Source organism: Amblyomma americanum, chromosome 11 (assembly GCF_052857255.1).
Source record: "Amblyomma americanum isolate KBUSLIRL-KWMA chromosome 11, ASM5285725v1, whole genome shotgun sequence".
Taxonomy (NCBI): domain Eukaryota; kingdom Metazoa; phylum Arthropoda; class Arachnida; order Ixodida; family Ixodidae; genus Amblyomma; species Amblyomma americanum.
Genome location: NC_135507.1, coordinates 52589999 through 52611076, shown reverse-complemented (window position 1 = coordinate 52611076; position 21078 = coordinate 52589999). Strand labels below are relative to the sequence as shown.

The window sequence follows — 21078 nt, the reverse complement described above, 5'->3', positions numbered from 1 at the left end:
CCGCAACAGCACTCCAGTCAATAAAACTAGCAGACTGCAAGAGGCAGGCATGCTAGTAGGCCTGTACGAATAGTGGTTTTTAGGTTCGAAGTGAATTGTAATTTTCTTCGAATAATTTCGAAGTAATATTTTGTATGCTTTTAGCACACAAAAATTGCTGAATGGCACAATGGGCATTTTCAAAAAGTTGAGGGGACACTTAAAGGTGCACTAAAGAGGAATCTGAACTCGTCTTTTTACAGCGAGAACTCTATCTACACATTCCGGGCATTCTTAGAAACTTGGAATTATTGTCCTATGCGGCAGATTGCCCTAGTTAAATCGGACTAAACGTCCCGGCTCCCGCTCTATTTTTGAACTCAACGCGGTAGGTAGGAGGAGTCACCCAACGCGTCAGCCAGTCCCATGGCGGCTTGCCGCTCTGCCATCGGCGGAGTGATACGTAAATCGAAGAGTCCACGTGTATTTTTATTTTTGTGGGCTTAATTTGCGGCTATATTGTCTGTGACTGAAACTGTCTATTCACAGAAACCTAGAAAACAAAATAAAAACGCAAGCGAAGCTGCCACTAGACTGGGTGAAAGGCACTTCACGTGTTGGTTGACTCCGCTTACCTACCGCGCGTTGAGTTAAAAAAAGGCGGAGCCGGGACGTTTGATGAGATTTAATTAGGGCAATGGGCCACACAGGACAATAACTCGAAGTTTCTAAGAATGCCCGGAACGTGTAGTTAGAGTTACCGCGGTAAAAAGAAGAGTTCAGATTTCTCTTTAGTGCACCTTTAAGAACCACCTTTAAGGGTATGACATGACAGCACTTCCTCTTGCCCATGCAGACACGGACACTGTTTCCCGTATCACAATCACAATCATTATGTGAAAAACCACAGGACATACATTAACCAAGCCGTACGAACATGAAAGCATGGGCTAGCGGTAGCATGTCTGACTAGCAACTCTTGCTCTACTGATGCAGCAGGCACTATGGGAACCTCTTGTAACCGCCACCTATTCGACCAATCCGGATTTTCCATCCCGCCAAAGCCGACACTGGCTTTTCTGCACCATGGGGCGCTTACGCTGCTGCAGAAAATGCCCGAACCATATTCACAAGTGCCTCCTCGCATCAGGTGCTGGAAAGGGGGATCCCTCTCAATGTGCCTCATGCTGGCTCCCTATCATGATCGTGCAATCGCGCTTGATTAGCAAATATCACAGAGAAGAACGGCCTGTGGCAATTGTAATGAGCTCACGCTCATCCTGTGGAAGTCAAGGGAGCCACACGTCCACCAAGCGATGCATGGCGCCGTGCTGGTTCCAGCGCTTGAGCATCACAGGCAGCGCGGACACAGACACCTGGCAGGCACAAATCTAGGCACCACCCCCATAAGCAGACCGGCTCTGGCATGAGCGCGGCAGCACACAAAGCACATACGCCCAGCAGCTGTCCATGAAGTTGAGGGCTTTGGCTGAACGTATGCCATGGTGTCATCTCGGAGAAGTTATGCTGAACCGAAACCATACGAAACAAGTGTTCCAGAAATATTATTCACTTGAGATGAATACTTAACGAGTTTTTGAACACCATTCAAAATTATCGAATATTCACACAGGCTCACATGCTAGCCAGAGCTCAAGGCCCGTCTGCACGAGGCAGCTACCGCAAGTGTTGCGATCACTAACAAAGGAACCCTAAGTACGTTTTTATAGCACTTACCGAATCAGCGGGTGTGTCTTATACAGTGGTGCGACTTAGGTGTGATTTTTTTTGGAAAAGCTGCTGTTTGCAGGGAGTAAGCACCGTCCTTATACACATGAGCGACTTACAGACCAGAAAATATGGCATGTGGAGTTCAAATTTAGAGAGCCTCTTCAATACACCCGATGTTGACAGGACCAAGCTATCGGATCAAATAGACCTGACATTCACATTAGGCAGCTCACTTCCTACCTGCCCAATCAGAAACAGCAAGAGTAGCACAAGAGAGTTTGCACAAATTGGTGACCACTAATACGAAGCTCTTACTTGGCCAGCGTCTTGAGGATGCGGGTGACAGCGTGCAGCGGCAGAGGGACGCTGGGCAGCCGCTGCACAGTCCAGATCCATCGCCGGTGGTGCAGGTATCGGCTCAGCTGACTCATCGGGTCTACCACAGAGCTCACACCATTGCCCTTGCGCGTCAGCGAGCCACTGCTACCGCTACTGCCGGAGTGGCGGTGGAAGTGCGGAGTGTGGTGCAGAAGTGGATGAGCTGGAGTCACGGCGACATCCATGACGGCCACCATGGGGCTGAGAATGTCCTTGGGCATCTTCTCGTGCCTTTCAAGCAGAGAAATCACAAGACGCTACTGCAGCACGCGACAGGCTACGGTGTAAAGACAGCTTGCATGCGTTGATTCATTCCTGAACACTCTGTATAGCATCTGTAAGGTTTCTCATGATATGCAGCATGCCCGTGTGAGCCAAGCTCAAGCCGGCACAGTACTGAAGGTAGTCCCATGCGTGCTTTATACAGCTGAACCTCGTTATAATGAAGTTGAAAGGGCCTGGTAATTACTGTCATAGCCGTAGCTTTGTTATAGCCTGTGTTGCCCGGGCTTCCAAAGGGAATCATCATTCCTTCGTTGTATCCGTTATTTCGTTACAAATCGTTTCGTTATAACAAGGTTCGACTGTTTTCTTTTTCAGTCTTAGCACACAATGCTGCTAAAACAAATGCACCTAGTAATAACGCATACAACTTAATGCTTATATAAAAAAGTGAATCGGCTTTCATTAACAAGGAACTCAAAACTGCTGGAACAGATCAAGAAACGAATGAACACACAGTGTTCTCGTCAATGCAGGTACTTCCTGTTGGGACTGCGCCTTTCATTTCAGGCACAACCCACCCACCTGATGAGGATCCTCTCGAGGGGCTTGCGGAAGAGGATGCAGCAGCTGGCTTTGCGGTACGTGCGCGGCCCCGGCGGCCGAATGCAGAGGCCACCGTCCATGTGGGTGTCCTTGGCAACTCGTTTGCTCAGCTCCAGGCTCAATATCTGCTGCGTCAGATCCTTCACAATCTGTGACGCCACCATGAGAGAGTGCGCAGCAGGTCAAAACAGGCACTGAAACATCGCCTTCTCTCTCTGACAAAAATACCACAAAAAAATAATTAAAACCTACAGCCAAACCTGCAGCGAAATGTTACTTAAATAACTGCACTTGAAATGTACACTTCCAAGGATAGGCACAACTCTATTCTTATGTTTATGTAAACAAGTCTAGATTCACCAGGTTCTGCCTTTCAGCACAAGAGCTTCAGAGGCACCATCAATATCATTAATAAATTGTTAGAAGTCTCCCTACTACTGGCTTGAAGGAAGGAGACGTCGTCTAGGTATGAAAGCCTTCATAAAACCAACACTCCTCATTTAATTTACATTAATCAACGGCCATCTCACAAGATAATCATGGCTGCAAACCAAAGGCTGACCTACTCGCTGCTTTGCTGCAGCATGTTTAACACAATGCAAGAAAGGAATACAGAAGTAAAAACACTTGGCCTGTCACTGGAATAGTGCAGGCTTCAGTGCTATGAGATGGAAGCAAAAACTTACTGCATTCCGCTCCTCGCCTGGTGTGCCACCAAGGAAGGCAAATCGGATCACCACGCAAGGCGCCTTGTACGTCACTCGAGTCACATAGAACGACACCGGTGGCTTGTCACCTTCTCTGCATGCGCAAAGGGATTTAGAAGAGTAATGTGTTTGCTAAAAATTTCAATTCAATTTCAATGAACAGCTGCGATGCATTCAGGTTCATTCAAACAAGAGCAGCTTAAGTTGCGTAGTATTCATCATGACTCAAACCTTTCTCCAATTGCTCAAGAAAAAAAGTATTTTTAAACTTAGACTGGCGAGATCAAGCAATCTTTACATCTAGCATTGATTTCTGAGGCATTTGGTACACTCACTGAAGTTTGATCTGATGCGCACGAGCCAGCAGGATGGTAGACAAAGTTTGAACCTTCAGCCAAGAGTTTCGAAACAATGCCCAAGGCCAATAAACAAAGTATGCCTATGATGTATAGTTGTGCATATTATGAATAAAGCAAGAAATACCGATTTGTAAAAATTCAAACAATACAGAATGTTAGAACTACTCAGTGGAACACAAAAAACATTAATAACGGGCAGCACATGTGTTACCTAACCTTGTTTTTTAGCATCCACTTGCACTAAGGTTCTAAATAACAATGAAGCAACTAGCCCAACTGCATGCCATGCTGAATTTGAACGAACTGTTAGTTATTTTAAAATGACGTCCGAGGTCAGCGTTGCCATTCAAAATTGTCGGTGGCCATGGGCAACTTAAATCTTCCCAAAGACAAGAGCTCAGCACGATGACACAAGAGAGTGTCAGCACATCCGACATCGATCGCACGGTCCAAACCGATGCATTTTTCTCTGAGCTACGGAGCACACATTTTCACTTAAAGTCTCAAGCCACCACAGCAGCTAACTCTGTATCTCAAAGGACTTTTACACTCGTGACATCACACTGTTCGATCAGGTTTCACAGGTTCAAAAACAGAATGCGAGTTACGTGACCAATGAACTGCCTTTACTGTCCCGTTCAAAGAGGAAATAAACAGCCCCCCTCCACCCGCAGCTGAAAAGTAATGAGTTCTGACCCGAGGAAGGTGACGTAGGAGTGTCCATCGGCCAGCACAAAGCTGGAGCGGTCTCGTAGCAGGGCGAAGAGGCGATGCAGGGCTTGCCGGCACTGGACTGAGTCATAGCGGCCACTGCTGTTGGGCTGCTGCAGGTGCTTGGGCAGGGGCAGGTCATGCTCTAGCAGCATCCCCACCCGGTGCATGTGCATCCACCGCTGCCTGCACGGACACCCCCCACCACCATGATGGCACCGAGGAGCGGCCCAGTCCAGAACTACTTCGCTCACTCGCAATGAAGACAGGCATAATGAAGACTCAGAATGGAATAGCAGAACAAATGCATGACTCAGATTGTGGTGCAGTGGTTTGCCATGTTTGTCTATCTACACTGACATTTCGATATTCAGGTAGCAGAGCTCTGCTTCAAGTTAACAAGAGCCTCATTCTATCAATCAAAAGACCTGCAACTGAATGAATGTGACATGCCGAAATTTCAAGCAGAGAACAAGGTTAAAGAATAGAGGTGTGCAAATAGTACTTTTTCCGAACCGAATTGAATACAATAGTGTGGATTCACAGCCAAATGAAACAAGAATAGTGTGGCTAAAACCAGAATTCAATACAAATTCAATATTTATGCTAATATTCGGTACTGGTGCGAACATTGTACAAAACTAGCAATTGTGCGAAACATTGAAGCGCCAGCAGTGGCGCTGCAAAACAGTGCTATAGCTTATGGAGCTAAAGCTAAAGTGTCCCATCAAGGGGTCGCAACACTGAGGCAGTACAAGACCGTCAAGTTATACACATAGAAAAATTACATTTTACTATTGATGACGAAAGAGAATAAGCTAAAGCAACCCCTGAAGACATGAGACAGTCGACAGTTACGCAACTGCTGAACTTTCCTGACCACTGCCACATCATCCACTCTTAGAGGCCACGTACGAACATTATGAACACCGTCACATGAATGGCCCGTGTAATGGTGTTGAATCTTTGATCCCACGCATACTGGCCTTGGCAGGATGGTATGCTGCTTTGGTGTGGGCCAGTCATCAAAGAAAAATATGGCTGGCCTTATACGAACCTTGTGCCAATTATTCGAAAAGTGTTTGAAAAGTTGAGAACACATTCGATTCGTTTTGCACAATTTTGAGCATACATTATTTTGATGATGATGATGATTATGGATTTTTAAGGTGCAAGGGCATCTGTGGCCAAAGAGCACCATGGCACAAGGTATTTTCTACTCAAGGTGGGGTCAAAGACCCATTTCCCAAGCATTTCATTTTAAATAAGCACCAGACCACGGGAAAGCTTGTACCCACTGTATCACTGGTGGGTACCCGGCAGCATTGGGGATTAAACCCCACACCTCCCACATGCGAGGCAGATGATCAGACCACTAAGCCATCACCACGGTACATAAATTTTTTTTATTAGTTCCAATAACCGAATAGGAGAATAGTAAATTCGCTTTTCAAAAATTTCAAATATTCGCACACCCCTACTAAAGAAGCAGTGAGCACTAAACACCAATAGACAGTAGATGTATGCGGCTACTAAATAGCAGCTTTCAAACAAAATACCACCAAATCAAACAGAAGGTGTGAGTATTCAATCGAAGATAGAAGGTTGAAGCTAACAACAGAGAGGTAAAGCAGGTCAAACTCAGGCAAGGGAAAGCTAGTCATGATTAGGGAGTGAGGCAAGACTGTGTACACCCAGTTGTGCCATTTAAGGAGATGCTCTATTGTGCAGTGCAACCTCAGTGGCAAGGCTGGGCAGTAGGACCCTTCTCTTGTCCCTTAATACCCATGCACAATAAATACAGTTTTCCATACAGGCGCAGATAGAGGCCCCACAGTTGCCAAGCTTTTAGAATGCCTCTGTGAAATGTCAAAAAGACAGCCAGTCTTAACAATTTGTCATTTTCAGGCACACGACGAAATGACCTCTGAATCCTCCCGCAAACATGATCACGTTGTGTGCCATCACCACTCTCGAGTGCATTAGCCACAAGGAAGCGTGCCTGAAAGAGAGAAAAGTTTAAGACAGAACATTCAATTTAGGTGCGATATACAGCCATATACGGTAGAACCCTGGTGCTAAATACCGGGGTGCCGCGTTTTCCCGGCTGTTATGTTTCCTTGAGCCAGTCCCGTCAAAGCTCCCACAGAAACCCATGCAATACAAACTCGGCTGTTAAGTCACAACTGTGGCAGCTTTCCGTCACGAATGCCACTTTGCGATAGTGCTTTACCCAAGCTGGCATTTTGACTGGCTAGATTTAGCGCGCGTGAAATGGCGGCAGCACGCCGGCGAAAGCCGGACTCCAGGCTCCGTCAGCGCTTGGCCGCCATAGTGTTGGCGGTTTCCGGCATGTTGCACCCAAGCTGACGGCGAACACACTTATGGGCAGCATGAATCTTGCTGTGGTTGTTACACTTGTGCTCTTTCATCCCTGCTGCGGCGTGAGCCCGAATGACCAAAGGCAAGAAAACGAAACTAAGTCGCGGTAACCGCTGCACGGGTGTCGCTCTATGAGATTAGTTGCACAGGCTGGCTCCAAGGCATGTTTCTGTCATCCACGTTTGCCTTGACACTCGCTGCTTAAACACGTGATTTCTAGGTTCCAATCAACAAGTATTGTTCGAGATTACAGCGGCTACTATGAAAACATTAATCACACAAGCCTGCCCAAACTATTCAGTGGCCCATTCTGTTCACTGCTGCCTCCCTTGCATCAACAGCTGCTCACGCAGAGAAGCATCGCAAGGCGTTTACTGGACATTCTGCACATGCGAACAATCACGATAGCAACAATGCCTTGCAAATGCCGAAGAGGCATGTTGTCCTCAAAAGAAATGAAAAAAAAAGAAAGACAACGGACAGCAATCTACATTTTCTTTTTTTTCGCACACGCTCCCCAGCTACTATGTTTCCTGGCTGGTAAGCATTTTTTTTTTTTCACAATCCCGTGAAAAAAAACATCAGGGGGTTCTACTGCTTCATGTTTTCACCTATCGCCTGTTATTTGTATTAGACTTGCAACGATGCCTTCATATATATTTAAAGCAATGGCTACACTAGAAAGAGTGAAGCCTTAGTGATATAACAACCATGACCATGCCACAGAACCATTGGTCAATTAATTAAAGAAAGCAAAATTATTCAGTTACCAACAGACAGCAGCACTTACAATCCATAAAAAGCACACAGTCGCCCCAATAACCAGGCAAGGAACCCACCAAATGCTGATGTCCAACATGGAGACTGGTTTCCAGAAGGCCAAGAAAGGTGCGTATGCACTGTTGTTCTTCAAGCTGCAAAGCACAAGGAAAAAAAAAAGCGCTCACTTAACCACATGCTGCCACAGTTCAAGAGAATAAAAACATCTCCATGTACTAGTGTAGTTCACAAGCCCTATTATGATGCCCATTCAAAGAGCAAACAAGAGCATGACATCATGCAACAGACCACAGTCTGCATACAGAGCAGACTTGTTCGTATGAGCTTTTCTGTGTAAGTCGCATAACCAATGTTGTTCTAATTACATATACAAAGTCGTAACCTGGGCCGCCGCGGTGGCTGAGTGGTTATGGCGCTCAGCTGCTGGCCCAAAAGACGCGGGTTCGATCCCGGCCGCGGCGGTCGAATTTCTATGGAGGCGAAATTCTAGAAGCCCATGTACTGTGCGATGTCAGTGCACGTTAAAGAACCCCAGGTGATCAAAATTTCCGGAGCCCTCCACTACGGCGTCCCTCATGGCCTGAGTCGCTTTGGGACGTTAAACGCTCATAAACCAAACCAAAGTTGTAACCACAAAAAAAACCAATGTGGTGCCAACCAGACAAGCCATTACCAAACTGACGATATTAATATTTACAGCTCTTCATAAAACTCCCTCACACTATCAATAGATAATAATAATAATGTGACATTTACATGCTAAGTGGACACATAAGCTAAAAAAACTGTAGCAAAAGGCTTTGCAAATCTGGAATAGTATAGATCACTTTCACATTGTTGAAATGTCCTTGAAACCATTTTTTGAGCAATAGACCCTTCGGTTAACACTGCTGTCCCACTTAGGGATGTGCGGCTCATCGAGTAGTCACAGGTTTGCTGTATTTCACGTGTATTAGCAGTGCCAACAATGAAGGAACGTGATCGAAAAGTAGAGGTGCGAGCTACATGCGGATCTCGGGGGAAAAAGGTAAAGGGTCATGTTCAAAGCAATTCGCATGATCCCTTGGAGAATCCACAACACCCATCATCATCGATGTTCTGTTGTGCCAATCGGTTACAAAAGTGCGGAGATTAATCTGTGTGGACATGGTGCCCAAAAGCGTTGAGAAGTATTCCAAAATTGTTGAGAAGCGTTCCAATAATCACAAGCTACATGGATCAGAAAACAGCGAAAATTATGCTTACGAAAAGGGCAGTGACCACAATGACTGAATGCGATCGTGGATTGAGAATGGCATTAGCATCTCAAAATAAACGTGTCCCAAAAACAAAGTAGTGTCTGTAGAGTTATAAAAAGTAGTTGCATTTTCTACACACAAGTGTGCGGATGAAACTCCTGTCCTGTGGTCCCGAATTATAGGTGAAGGCTACATAGAAAGAGAGTAATATGCACGAAAATACATTATTTCCTTTTTTTAATTCATCTTCAAAACAAACCAACACGCACCACAACAAAGCTATAGATGCTAACAGCTTCATATGGGCAGGCTGAAAAGCCTGGACATTTTCAACTGCAGGCTCATCACATCATCATGAAAGCAACCAATTGGACAGAGTGTCTCTAATATATTAAACTAATTGAATTCAAATCAGTATATTGAGTGTAACATCCGAAAACGATATATGGACTACGAGGGACACCGTAATGAAAGGCTCCGGATTTGTTTAACCACCTGGGATTCCTTAACATACACTGACATCGCACAGCACAAGGGTGTCTTTTGCATTTCGCCTCCATCGAAGCACAGCTGCCGCGACTGGGAGTGAAGCTGCATCCTCGGGCTCGGCAGCCGGGCACTCTAATCACTGACCCATCGCAGCGGACCTACAAATCAAATCAACTAATAATTTACTTAACGGTATGACGAAATACTGTAGTGGGTTATTTCCCGTATATGCAGAAGGTCATTCTCTACTTTACATTCACTGATCCACATTCTCTACATTACATTCACAGACCCCTGCGAGTCCTCATACCCCTCCTGGCGCAATGGTGCAGCGGTTAAGCGATGCTCCATTGTCCTGCGATGGTAGGTGCTCCCAGCGGTGGGTCTTGGGAGGCCCAGGTTGATCTTTCCGAGCGACCAATCATTAATTAAACTGGCACATGCCATAGTGGGCAGTTTGGTCATTATCCAGGCGGCAGGCTGTGATGACGCTGCAAGGTCACGTGACATAGGTGGCCCACCTGCCTCCTAGAGGTTGCTCTATGCGCATCACCTGCCAGAATCATGCTCGTGATTTTTCGGCCACAACGCCGACAACTCTGACACCGGATATTCTGGACGAGACCTTTAATGCTATCGTATTAATAATTTCCTTTATTAGTTGATTTATTAGCAGTGCTTAGTTAGTAATGCAACAGTGCTTTCCTTTGCCACAGGTCTTCACAGGCTGAAATAAGCGACCGCAGGAACCCGGCCCTTGGGCAGACAAATGAGCCCCCAAACACCGGGCATGCCTTTCACGGACTCACTTGGAAGAGAGGACTGGGTGGCCGGAGGAGTTGGAGGGCATCACGAAGAGTGGCACACCATTGCGGAAACTCTCGGGCACCGAGTAGTAAATCGGGTTCTGGTTGAACGAGTGCAGATGCACCAGCAGTTGGTCCGTGCTCGAGATGCTGCACAATGAGCCGAGGGGAGCACGTGTGGTGCTATACTCGCCTCACCTCATCGATTTCACACCGTCATTTCTAAAATGGCTGTCGTTCTAAAATGTTCTCAAATTCTAAAATGGCTGCCATTCTAAAACGGCTGTCGGTTTAACAAATCACCGGATACATCAAACTAAATGTGAGCTTCAGCTATTCATACCTTATATCAAAGAATGTTTTACTGTGACAAGAAAACGAGAAACGCACTATGTCAGATCAAACAGTGCTGTTGTGTGAACTTACAGGTTCAACTTATAGGTAGCCAGCAGAAGCTGGCATCATAATCATGGTAAAACCTAACAACAATCATATCGAAGGCAGGCAACATTCTTTTCACTTTATTAAAAACATCACTACAGCCATGCCCACTATTATTGAAGGCCCTCCAAATGTCACAATGCCTAGCTGACCAGCATTTACACATGAGCAAATACGATCAACATGAGTAGTCATGAATAAAAAAAATAAGAAAATACACCACACTAATGTTCAGCATTACTATTCACAAATATTTTTAAGCACCAAACATGGTCTAAAAATGCATAACATTTCAATAAAAGCAGCAATAATAGTGGGTAACAAATGAAGAACTGAAGAAGTCTTACCCATCACTGCCGCTGCTTTGCATTTGCTTAATGTGGAAACAATTTCGGACATCTAATGCTAAAGCAGTATTGCAATGCTTCGTTGACTCTCTCAGCACAGAGTTATACAAAGCTTTCAAAAAGCAGTAGCTCAAGCTAGTATCAAGAAGAACATGACTTGCAAATATAAAGGTACAGTGCTTCATGCAAAACTCAAGTTGTGACTGACTTCCCTTAAAATGTGGGATAATGGTCATACATGGCGTAAAACATCAGCTTGAAAGATTTTTCAGTTAAATAACATTTTATTCCTTCATTCCATAACCTAGACTGCAATTAATTATAAAACAGAGGCTCATTAAGTGTGTTCCACGGATTCCCTCAGTTCCTTGGAGCACTTTTTGAGTTCCCCCAGAACCTAAGTTCCTGCATGCCTCAACCCAACGTCCCCCCCCTTCCCTCCTTTTATCAATCTTTTTTTGGAGCAAAGACTTCTCGCATGCAAAGCTGAAGGTCAAATGACGCTTGGATTTGACCTCTAGCTGGTCAAATAGCGGTATGAAGTCACAGCCACACCTGCAGTGAGCAGGTGTGGCTGTGACGTCATACCACGTGACTTGTCGCAGCTGTTACCGCTCATTCAGCTGCTGCGCCAACCGCCACTCCGACTGCTCGCTTTCACCAGTTGTGTCACGTGACTAATCACGTGATTCGCTCTTTCTCAATAAAGGTCAGCGCTCACCGCTTAGACACCACAGAGACACGGAGCCAGAACCGATCACCGGGAAGAGTTCTTCGACTGAGCATTGGAGGCGTCGGTCTGCTTCTAGCAATCCCTATGACAGAAAGCGCCACGAAGCCGCGTTGGCTAGAGATAAGTCGCGAAAGCGGTCTCGTCGAGTTGATGAAATCGACGAAAAAAGGGAGGTACATCTGGAGAAGCAGCAGCACAGGCAACAAGAGTATCTCAAGCAGAAAAGGGCAGCGGCGTCTAACCATGCTTAATCAAGCTTTCGATCCATATAGCCTGGCGCAGCCGAATAGAGCCACAGCCATTTTTTTGGAACGATCATGCTGCAATTGCTCATAGCAGACTGTTTCACAACACAACCAGGGATTTTTATTAAATTTGGGCATTTTTCGAAGGGCTGTATTAGCATGCTCTTTATTTTGCAAGCATGTAAGGCAGAGAAGAAGGGAAACCACGGCACTCGGGTTTCCTTGGAAACTTCTGAAGACTGTTGGGATTCCCCCAAGCTAAAAAAAAAAACACTCCACCAAACACTCCAGCACCTCCAGCAAATGTAGGGCAGTTTATTGGCACATTAAAAGCGCCGGCGACGAAGACCTTAGCACAAGTAATCTACGAGCCAGTGAGGCGAGAGACTGGGACACAAGCGGCAGCGTTCCAGCACAAGCATCAGACGGCCTTCTTCTTCTTCTTCTTCTTTACCACAGTAAACGGGGGCGCAAGCGTTTCGTCGTCGTTGGCGTCGGTGCTGGACCATCTTCTTCGTTCCACTGAGAACCCCCTTTAAACCCGAGTCAACATTCTTTTCAGAAAACAAACTGCACCAAAACCACACTGCATTGCAGGTCCATCAGCAAAACAACAACAAGGCAGTTAACAAAACCAAAGGAGCTAGCAGAAAAAAGAGGAACAGGTAAAGGAGTGCGCGTTAAAATTGGAGAAGCAGTAAAAAAATAAAAGAAGATGTGGCACTCACTTTTTGAGAGCGTTCCAGTACTGCTGGGCGACCATAAGGCGGAAGGGGCTCCGGGTCTTGTTCGACTTGAAGTACTCGCAGGTGACATCGTGCAGGAAGTCGTAGCTGGCCTCCACATACACCTCAAATTTGCAGCCCGCACGCTGCTTGGGCTGAGAACCGCTCCCCGACGAGTCGCGGCTGCAAACGTTAATGCGGGGCTCAGCACCTATTAGGCACCAATGCCTTTCTCTCTTTCTGGAGGGAATTTGGTGGCATAGTACATATAATAGAAATTTATATTGACAACTTAGTCCATGTATTTCTCTTAGCTGAGAAGTTTGCACTCTTCCCAACCTGTTAAAAGAGCATTGAAAGTCCGCGTGACTGACTCCACTTAAATACCAGATGGCGCCTTCTACAGCGACAAAAAAAAGGTCAGTTGTAGCAGCGATGCCTGCTCGCATCTATATTAAGCACATTATCGGTTGAAAAACGACCTCTACAGTACTGCTGGTGCATGTTCTAGTAGTTGGGAAAGCAAACTATTGGACTCCCCAGAGTCCGAAATAGCGATAGTGAATACGTACACTTTCCTATGAGGTGTGTGACAGTTCCTCAACAAACCTCCAAAATATCATGCAAGTCCCAATTACTGGAGTCCGCAAAATCGGCCAACCACTGTATTATTGTGCTGCCTGCGCTGCAAACTATGAACATGCAAATCCTAAAGTTTTCGAATATGAACCGAAAACAAATTTAAAAAAAAATCCTTCAAATATCAAATACCTGTTCAGTAAGATAAAACATGCATTCCTAGCGCATCGTCACTACGAAATGACTGCAATATAGTACGCCTTACAGTATGCAACCTGTAATGCGGTCATGCAAAATGAGCGACAAAAAGGAAGCCATAATTTCACATATGAATGGCAACTAAAAATAACGTGACAGGTAGTAAACCTCGTTAATTTGGACTTCAAGAGACCAGGAGAAATTCCCAATCCGGAGCCCACACCAGAAGAGTTGTGAAGGCGACAGAATGAGTGCCACTAGGTGTGGGCATTAAGTGTGTAACAAATTACGGAAGGATCAAAAAAAAAGTGCACGCTTTAGCGTTATGATTGTTCCAAGCGGGTGGTCAGCCGTCTGGTTCTCCTCGGGCGCCATATGTGGGAGAGCCTGCTTGAGGAATTTCACACGAGGTCCAAGCCTCACATGATCGAGTGTGACCAGCCCAAGCGACAAAGAAGAAGAAATCGAGGAAGGTGCCTTTTAATGGCTTTCCTTGCGATTTAACTTTAATCTTACTATAATTTGCCTGGATACTGTGGTTTTGCCATGGACTGAATTTATGAAAGCTGGTGGTACTCAGCTGCAGCCAAATAAATTTGAAAACTCTCGAATATCTATTTCTTGATTCAAGTATGAATCAAATAATAAACATATTCTAAATTCACGTATTCGTGAACGCCTGCGACAAACCAATCAACTGTCGCAAACAATAAAAATGAAAATGACCAACTCAGTGTAAACAGCCCGGTATGACATGACTTAATTCAGCGAATTAACTATTCAGAAAACAAAAGGCCGCTGCTGCATTACAAATGCCGTTCCGCTGCGCAAACTTCAGAATTCAAAGCAACTCACTTCTTGTTTGATGACTGCCAGGGAACCATAACAACATACTCAATGTTGACATCAAACTTCCACGGGAGCACTAGCTTGATCTCCAGTTCACCTGAAACAGCAACAACAACACACCTACATAAGTGAAGGTCACAGCACAAAACACTCACTGCAATGGAACTTTGACAATGTAAGTATACAATCAGTATTAGAACAGGAGTGGGAAATATGCACAATTAAGACACAATCAAACTGAACAAATGCTCTGAACAAATTCAAATCCAGCCTGCCTTGCTGCAGCAGTGCATGTCGATAATCACAGCACTGCCTTTACAATCAGCCTAAGTTAGTAATCACAAATAGCTGAAAATCTCTCAAGTACTGCCACTTGGCATTAATTCCATTTTGCCATTCTTGTGGAGAAAAAAGAAGTGCGAATTCTGTCAGATATTCCTTTTATTTTTATGTAGAAAAAAAAATTTTTTCTGCAAGGCTCAACCTCAACCATTGCTGAATGGTTATTACAGTCCTAAAATTCAGTTTTGAAGGTCCACCTGGTAACCGTCTCGAAGTGCTCTCCCAGTAAAAAGACAATCAATATCCCTTATTAAGCCAGCAAGTACCGTATTTAAACGATTGTAAGTCAACTCGAATGTAAGTCGAACCCCCCTACATCACATTTCTTAAAAAAAAAACTTGGAAGTCGTTTGCACTTGGCCTTTAATAATAAAACACGATAGCACTATCCTGCAGCCTCCACTTAGTGCCAGCCACTATCAGCTGCTGTGCGCGGGCGTGCCTGTGGGCACATTCCAAAATGAAAATGTATTAGTCACTGGACTACTCGTCCACACTTGCGCCATCGTCCTCACTAGCGCTGCCGTTGTAATCGCTACTGCGGTCCCACAGCTCGTTGTTCTAACATCGCCGTGCATCAAAATCCTGCACTTCCCAAAACAGCCACATCACGATATCGCGTGGAAGAGCTGCAAAAATTTGCCTCGCTGCAGCTGCCTGCCACACATGTACCACCCGTTGCGAATGTCGAACTTGCGGCCTTGCGCGCAGTTGTTAGTTTCTTCGGCATAAAGAATGACAGACATCTTGAATGTAGCCGTGAACGAGTGCCAGTCGCTTACCAGACCCGTAGCACAAATGACTAGCCACCACACTAAAAACTTGTGAAACGCGGCCAGCAATAGTCAATTGCGTCAGAGCCAAAGAGAAACTACGCGTGAGCGGCGTCGGCTCTTCCGTCGGCTACCGACACTCCCCCCAGCGCCGCTGCACTTCCGAGTGGCGGTGCTGCCGTGATTGGAACAACGGCCCTTCCATCATCGACGCTCCCTTGAGCGCCGAGTGCGCGGTTGAAGGTAAACAAAAAAAAACTTGAACGACGCCTATTAAGAGTAGAATGCAAATGCATTATCGGGCCACCGCCGCTTATCAGCAGCCACAATCTGCAGCCATGTGTGGGGAGTGGGCTGGTGCCGGTTTGATGCTTATCGACAGTCACCACCGGCCACCTTGCATGAGGTGGGGATGCCGGTTCTGCGCGTTGACATAGCAGCTGCTCAAGGCCAGTACCAAAAGCGATGCAATGGAGCCATGCAGCAAAAATGCAACCACGCTGTAGCATGCCTGATATCTCGTTCGTCTCACCTTTATTTATGGTGCGATGCTTTGTTTCAATTTTAAGCTGTCCCCCCCCCAACTTTGGATTTTCAAATTTTGAAAAATAGTTACGACTTACAATGGTGTAAATGCGGTAGTGTTGTACCTAAGACAATACAGCGCATTCAAGAAAAAAAAAATGAACCCGCAAGCCTAATAATACCAGAAAAAATAAAAAGACAGACAGATGACTACAATAGCCGTCAATGCGAAATTTAAGTGCAGTTCTTCACGTATCTTTATGCCGCCTGCCATGGCTGACAGGTAGCATGTTTTGCTTCCAGCGGTCACTCAGTATGTACCTCCGGTCTGCCATTGTTGCATGGAATGACGGTGTGTTTATAAGCGTACCGGGATATGCATTGGTTCTCGCGTGGCTCCGCTGCTAAGTGACTTGTTCCTTAGCAGAATTGACAACGCAATTGCAGGAGAGTTACCGGACGGTGTACTGAAAGTACACAGATACGTGGACAATTACCTCGTTTTTGTAGAAAACGAAGAATGCACGCAGGATGTCGTGAACACATTTGTCAGAAATGGTCAAGGACTTGCTTTCACCACGGAGACCGTTAACCAAGGTACGATACAGTTCTTGGATGTGGAGCTGAGACTTGAGCCCGGACACGTTTGCTGGCTGTATTCGCCTCGCTCCGCCAAGCCCTTACTCAGCTTTCAGTCTGGGCATTCTAAGCTGGTAAAGGATGGCATAGCCCTGTCTTGTGTTCGCGCTGCTCTCACCAAGTCGTGTGTCCATCTGATTGAGGAAGGTGTGCTAGGTCAAATTTCCAGGCGTAAGGACGCTGGTTTTCCTAAGGCAACTATGGAAGGTTATGTGAAAGGTTGATGGCCAAATCAAATCGAACCATAAGCGTGTTCCTCAGGAGAACGAAGTCTCAAAGCACCGGAAGATTGCTGTCATCCCTTACGTCCACGCATTATCACACCGTCTGAAGAAAGTGGGGTGAAAATTTCAAATTGATGTTGTATTTTCGTCTTGCAGAAAATTAAGCAACATTTGCCGAGCTGTGCAGCGGAAGCAAGAGGCCTTACTAGGAAAGAGGATCGGTGGTTGTTGTACCACAGCACACGTAGAGAGGAAGGTTGAGTGCGTCGAAGGTGTTGTATGCAAGATTCCTTTTTCGTGCGGTGGATGGTATGTTGGCCAGACTGGGCATTGTCTCAACGAACACCTGAGGAAGCATTACAATTCTTTGGACAGGGCAGCCAGTTCGAATTTGGCGCTGCACTGCAGGCAACCTAAGCACACGTGCGCACCATTGCTTCATCAGACATCCGTCATTCAAACATAAGGATCAGATAGTAAGGGAAAAAGTAGAGGCATATCACATTGACAACGGGGGTGCAGCATGCATTAGCAAGCCCTCATTATCACTGGCTAACCGCGAAATCACCTTTTTGGAGCATGTATTTGTAGAAATGTAGGTTTAAGATGTTCAGTGATGACGCAGTATTTCTTCAATATTTTTTTGTTCTGGTTAGTGTTTGGCGGGAATAGTATATATGTACACATGTGCGTAATAAATCACCAGTTGAAAGTCAGCGCTCGTGTCGTCGTGTTTGTTCCGTCCTCGTGTTTTTCTGCGCTATTTTACCATGGATAGTAGTAACCAACTTGCCCAGCTTCCCATACTTCTAAATGGTTATGGTCTGTGGGATTTAATGTCTTTTATATAGTGGGCTATCAGGGACGCCATAGCTGAGGTCTCTAAATTAATTTTTTCCCCTGGACATGAACTACAAACGCGTTTCTTTGTATTTTTAATCCATTACAATACGGCCACCGAGTTCAGTATTTGATTCAATAAACTATAGTTCAGCACTCATACACCATAACCACCAAGTGACCACAAAAATCGTGCCAAAGTATGAAAACATGACAAATCTGAAAGCTTGCCCAAGTTCTTAATATGGCCATGCATCTTTGGACACAAAAAGGCACAGAACAGTTTTGAATGAGCAAATTTCGTCGTAGGCAATGGCTGTTGTGATGCCAACCGACCTTTGGCTGTGGAGATGGTCCGCAGGGCGTAGCCTTCACGGAGCTTGCTGGAGAGGACGCTCGACAGTGACGTGTTCAGGTTGCCGTCGGACTGTTTCTTGCGCAGCTGCGGCATGCAGCTCAGGTTCTGCTCAAACGCTGCGTTGCCCCTGGGCGACAGTGGTGCACCAAATGAGCCAAAATGGTTGCACCAAATTGCAACTGGCACAAATGATTGTGCCAAAAATTAGCACCAAATGACCAAATGATTGAACAAAAGTGCAGCCATAGCTCTCTAAACATAGCTAACGTGCTTAACTTTCTGCAGCAGAAAATATTCAACTCCGCGAATTGAAAATAAAGAATCTGTAAGAATCTGCTAATGCGACCTTCCTCATCAGGACTGTAAGCGACTAGGAGAAGCCAGCTTTTCAAAAAACTTGGATTAAAGCCTGTAGCAATCAAGTGCAAAGAGGTGGCTATGAGCATGGAAAGGATAACACCATTAAATTACGCTGCCTTGATTCTGTATTTTGGCATACCATGTCCTCTTCAATTTGGGAAGGGACCTTAGCTACGGCTGGACCAAACGAGTTGAAGATTGCGTTATTACATAATCAAAATAATATTTCTTTTAAGTTCTCCTGAGGTTGCAAACTCCCCTATCACATTATATTTGCATAAATAAGGTAAGTTAGTCATGTCATTTCTGCTGATGTCCACAACAACAGTTGCAGTAAAAAATTTGAATATAGCTGCTAGAACACAATTCCGCGAAAAATGCTTAAATCTGCATTTTTACACAGAATCGCGGATAACTATGGGCTTTTGAACGTGCAGCGCCGCTGGCATTGCCAGCGGTGCTGATGAAGAAGAAGCAGAGCTCGCTCGCGCAGATCAGAACGCATTCAGCAACCGGCCTGGCCAGCAACGACAACAGCCCGCTCCGCCGGCTCACCAGCCGCGGCTATCGGGACTCCAATAAATGTGGATCACCGTCCACATCTGGTGACTCTGGACAACAGCTCTGACGCACGCAACACCGCTCCCACCGGCTCCGCGCTCCTGCCCATCCTGTCCCTCCACTTGGCCTTGCCGCTGCATGCCCGCTGTTCGCGCCCGGTTTTAGGCAGGTTCTTCTCACTGCCATGTACGCACCTACCATCACATCCGGTGAGCTCCTCCAGCCCTATCAGCGCACCTTCCTTCCTCGGCTCGCACTTTCATGTCAACCATGTGTCCAGCCAGCTGCTGCGCTATCAGCACACCAGCCGCGAACTGCCACCCAGTCTCCTGACAAATCTGCGGTTGCCACCTCCCGGCCCAGACATTTACGGCGACTTCAAGAAGGGCCTGACGGCGTACTTTGACTGGGAGCTCCCGCCAACTCTCTGCACTGCTGTTCCGGACTCAGAACCTGCGCCGCCACTCGACTCACCACCCCTGGCCGCATTCCCTAACCGAGCTGCTTCGGCTTTCCCTCCGCCCGCTCATTTGGACTTCGGCGCCTCCTCCTGTCCACTGCCACTCTAGGACGCTGCAGACCCGCTTTCACTGCCGCAAGCGGCTGGCCCCGCACCAGCCTCGCTCTCGCCCATGCAGCTTTCGTCAGAACCCTGCCCATCTCGGCAGCCCCTGGCCGCCTCACCGCCACTACAGCCCAGCGTCTCCGGCCCAGCCGTCCCTCTTCACGACGCACGAAGTAGGCTGAATACCAGCTCAACACACTGCCCTTCACTGACGTTGTCGCCACTGCCTCCTGACGACAAGGCTTGCTCTGCAGCAGCATGCGTGTCGCTGTTTTCGGTATCCCCGTCTGCCTCGTCACAGCAGCCAACAGCTCCACAGGCCTCTGCAGTGACATCGATGCCGCAGTCAGCTTATGCTAAAGAGCTCTCTGCACAACCCAAGCCTGCTAGCCTCACCCCCAGCCCCTCCAAAGGTCCGCAATGTCCTAAATGCCCTACGGCGCACGTAAAGAAGGCCAACCCGGTGTCAGCAGTACCAATCATGGTAATTGTCACCAGCTCTACTTTGCCTGACAAGGACCCCGCACCACTGCCAGCACCTGTATTCAAGTTAAACCAGGCTCCACGTCATCAGCCATCGTCTAGCAAAATGCCTAGGCCGACCAGGCCAACGGACGTTCCCCTGGTCGCTGTCGCGGTGCTGAGGGCGCCTCTGGTTGCCGCTACCTCGCCGGCGTCCTCCTCCATGAACGGCTCGGCGCCAGTGGCAAGGGCGTCGCTCATGCGGCCGCCCGCTGCGTTCAAGCCCATCACGGCCAGCAGCGCGCATGTCACACTCACATGCAATCCACCTCAGCCATTCCCCTGCCTCGCACTTTGCTGCACCTCCTGTAGCCGCCTGCCTGAGCACAGGGCCGCTCCGCCCGGCAGCAGTTACGAGAATCTCATGGCCCACAGCACGCCTAGCTGCCTTCAACTGCCACCACACGTCCCTTGATGCCCTCCGAAAGCTAGGCTCCAGCGCCACAGCCAGGGTCACCCGCCTGAGCCGCGCCTTCAGACCCCGGATGCCCTGCATGATTCTTTGACGGTTTGACCAGCACTTTGTTACCACCGCTTTGTGTACCATCATTCTCATCCTTTGGAACCCCTCGCCCTTTGCAAAGTAGCCAGGCTCGACCGCCCGAGTTTTTTTTTCCCGCCTAGTGGCCTTCACAAACTCTGACCTGAACTTCATTAGCATGTAGCAACTTGTACATACCGTTTTATTTTTTTTATTTTATCGCGCATCGCGCTAGGGGGGGGGGAGCATCTGTAGTGGCGCTGACATTGTCAGCGGCGCTGGTAAAGAGCAGAGCTCGCTCGCACAGATCAGAACGCATTCGGCAACCGGCCTGGCCAGCAACGCCAACAGCCCGCTCCGCTGGCTCACCAGCCGCAGCTGCC

The 21078-nt window shown here is 47.0% G+C and overlaps 1 protein-coding gene across 4 annotated transcripts in view; it reads right to left on the bottom strand.

Moving 5' to 3' along the window:
- Positions 1-21078, bottom strand: part of LOC144110012 (KICSTOR complex protein SZT2-like) — a 195938-nt gene that overhangs the window by 151300 nt on the left and 23560 nt on the right. For all 4 annotated transcript variants that reach the window (XM_077642815.1, XM_077642817.1, XM_077642814.1 and 1 more), the window contains 9 exons: positions 18185-18333; positions 14512-14602; positions 12883-13062; positions 10392-10538; positions 7915-7989; positions 4679-4879; positions 3603-3717; positions 2896-3065; positions 2026-2319 (listed from right to left, as the gene is read on the bottom strand). In XM_077642815.1, the coding sequence (XP_077498941.1) occupies positions 2026-2319; positions 2896-3065; positions 3603-3717; positions 4679-4879; positions 7915-7989; positions 10392-10538; positions 12883-13062; positions 14512-14602; positions 18185-18333 (1422 nt within the window). The remainder of the gene's footprint in view (positions 1-2025; positions 2320-2895; positions 3066-3602; positions 3718-4678; positions 4880-7914; positions 7990-10391; positions 10539-12882; positions 13063-14511; positions 14603-18184; positions 18334-21078) is intronic.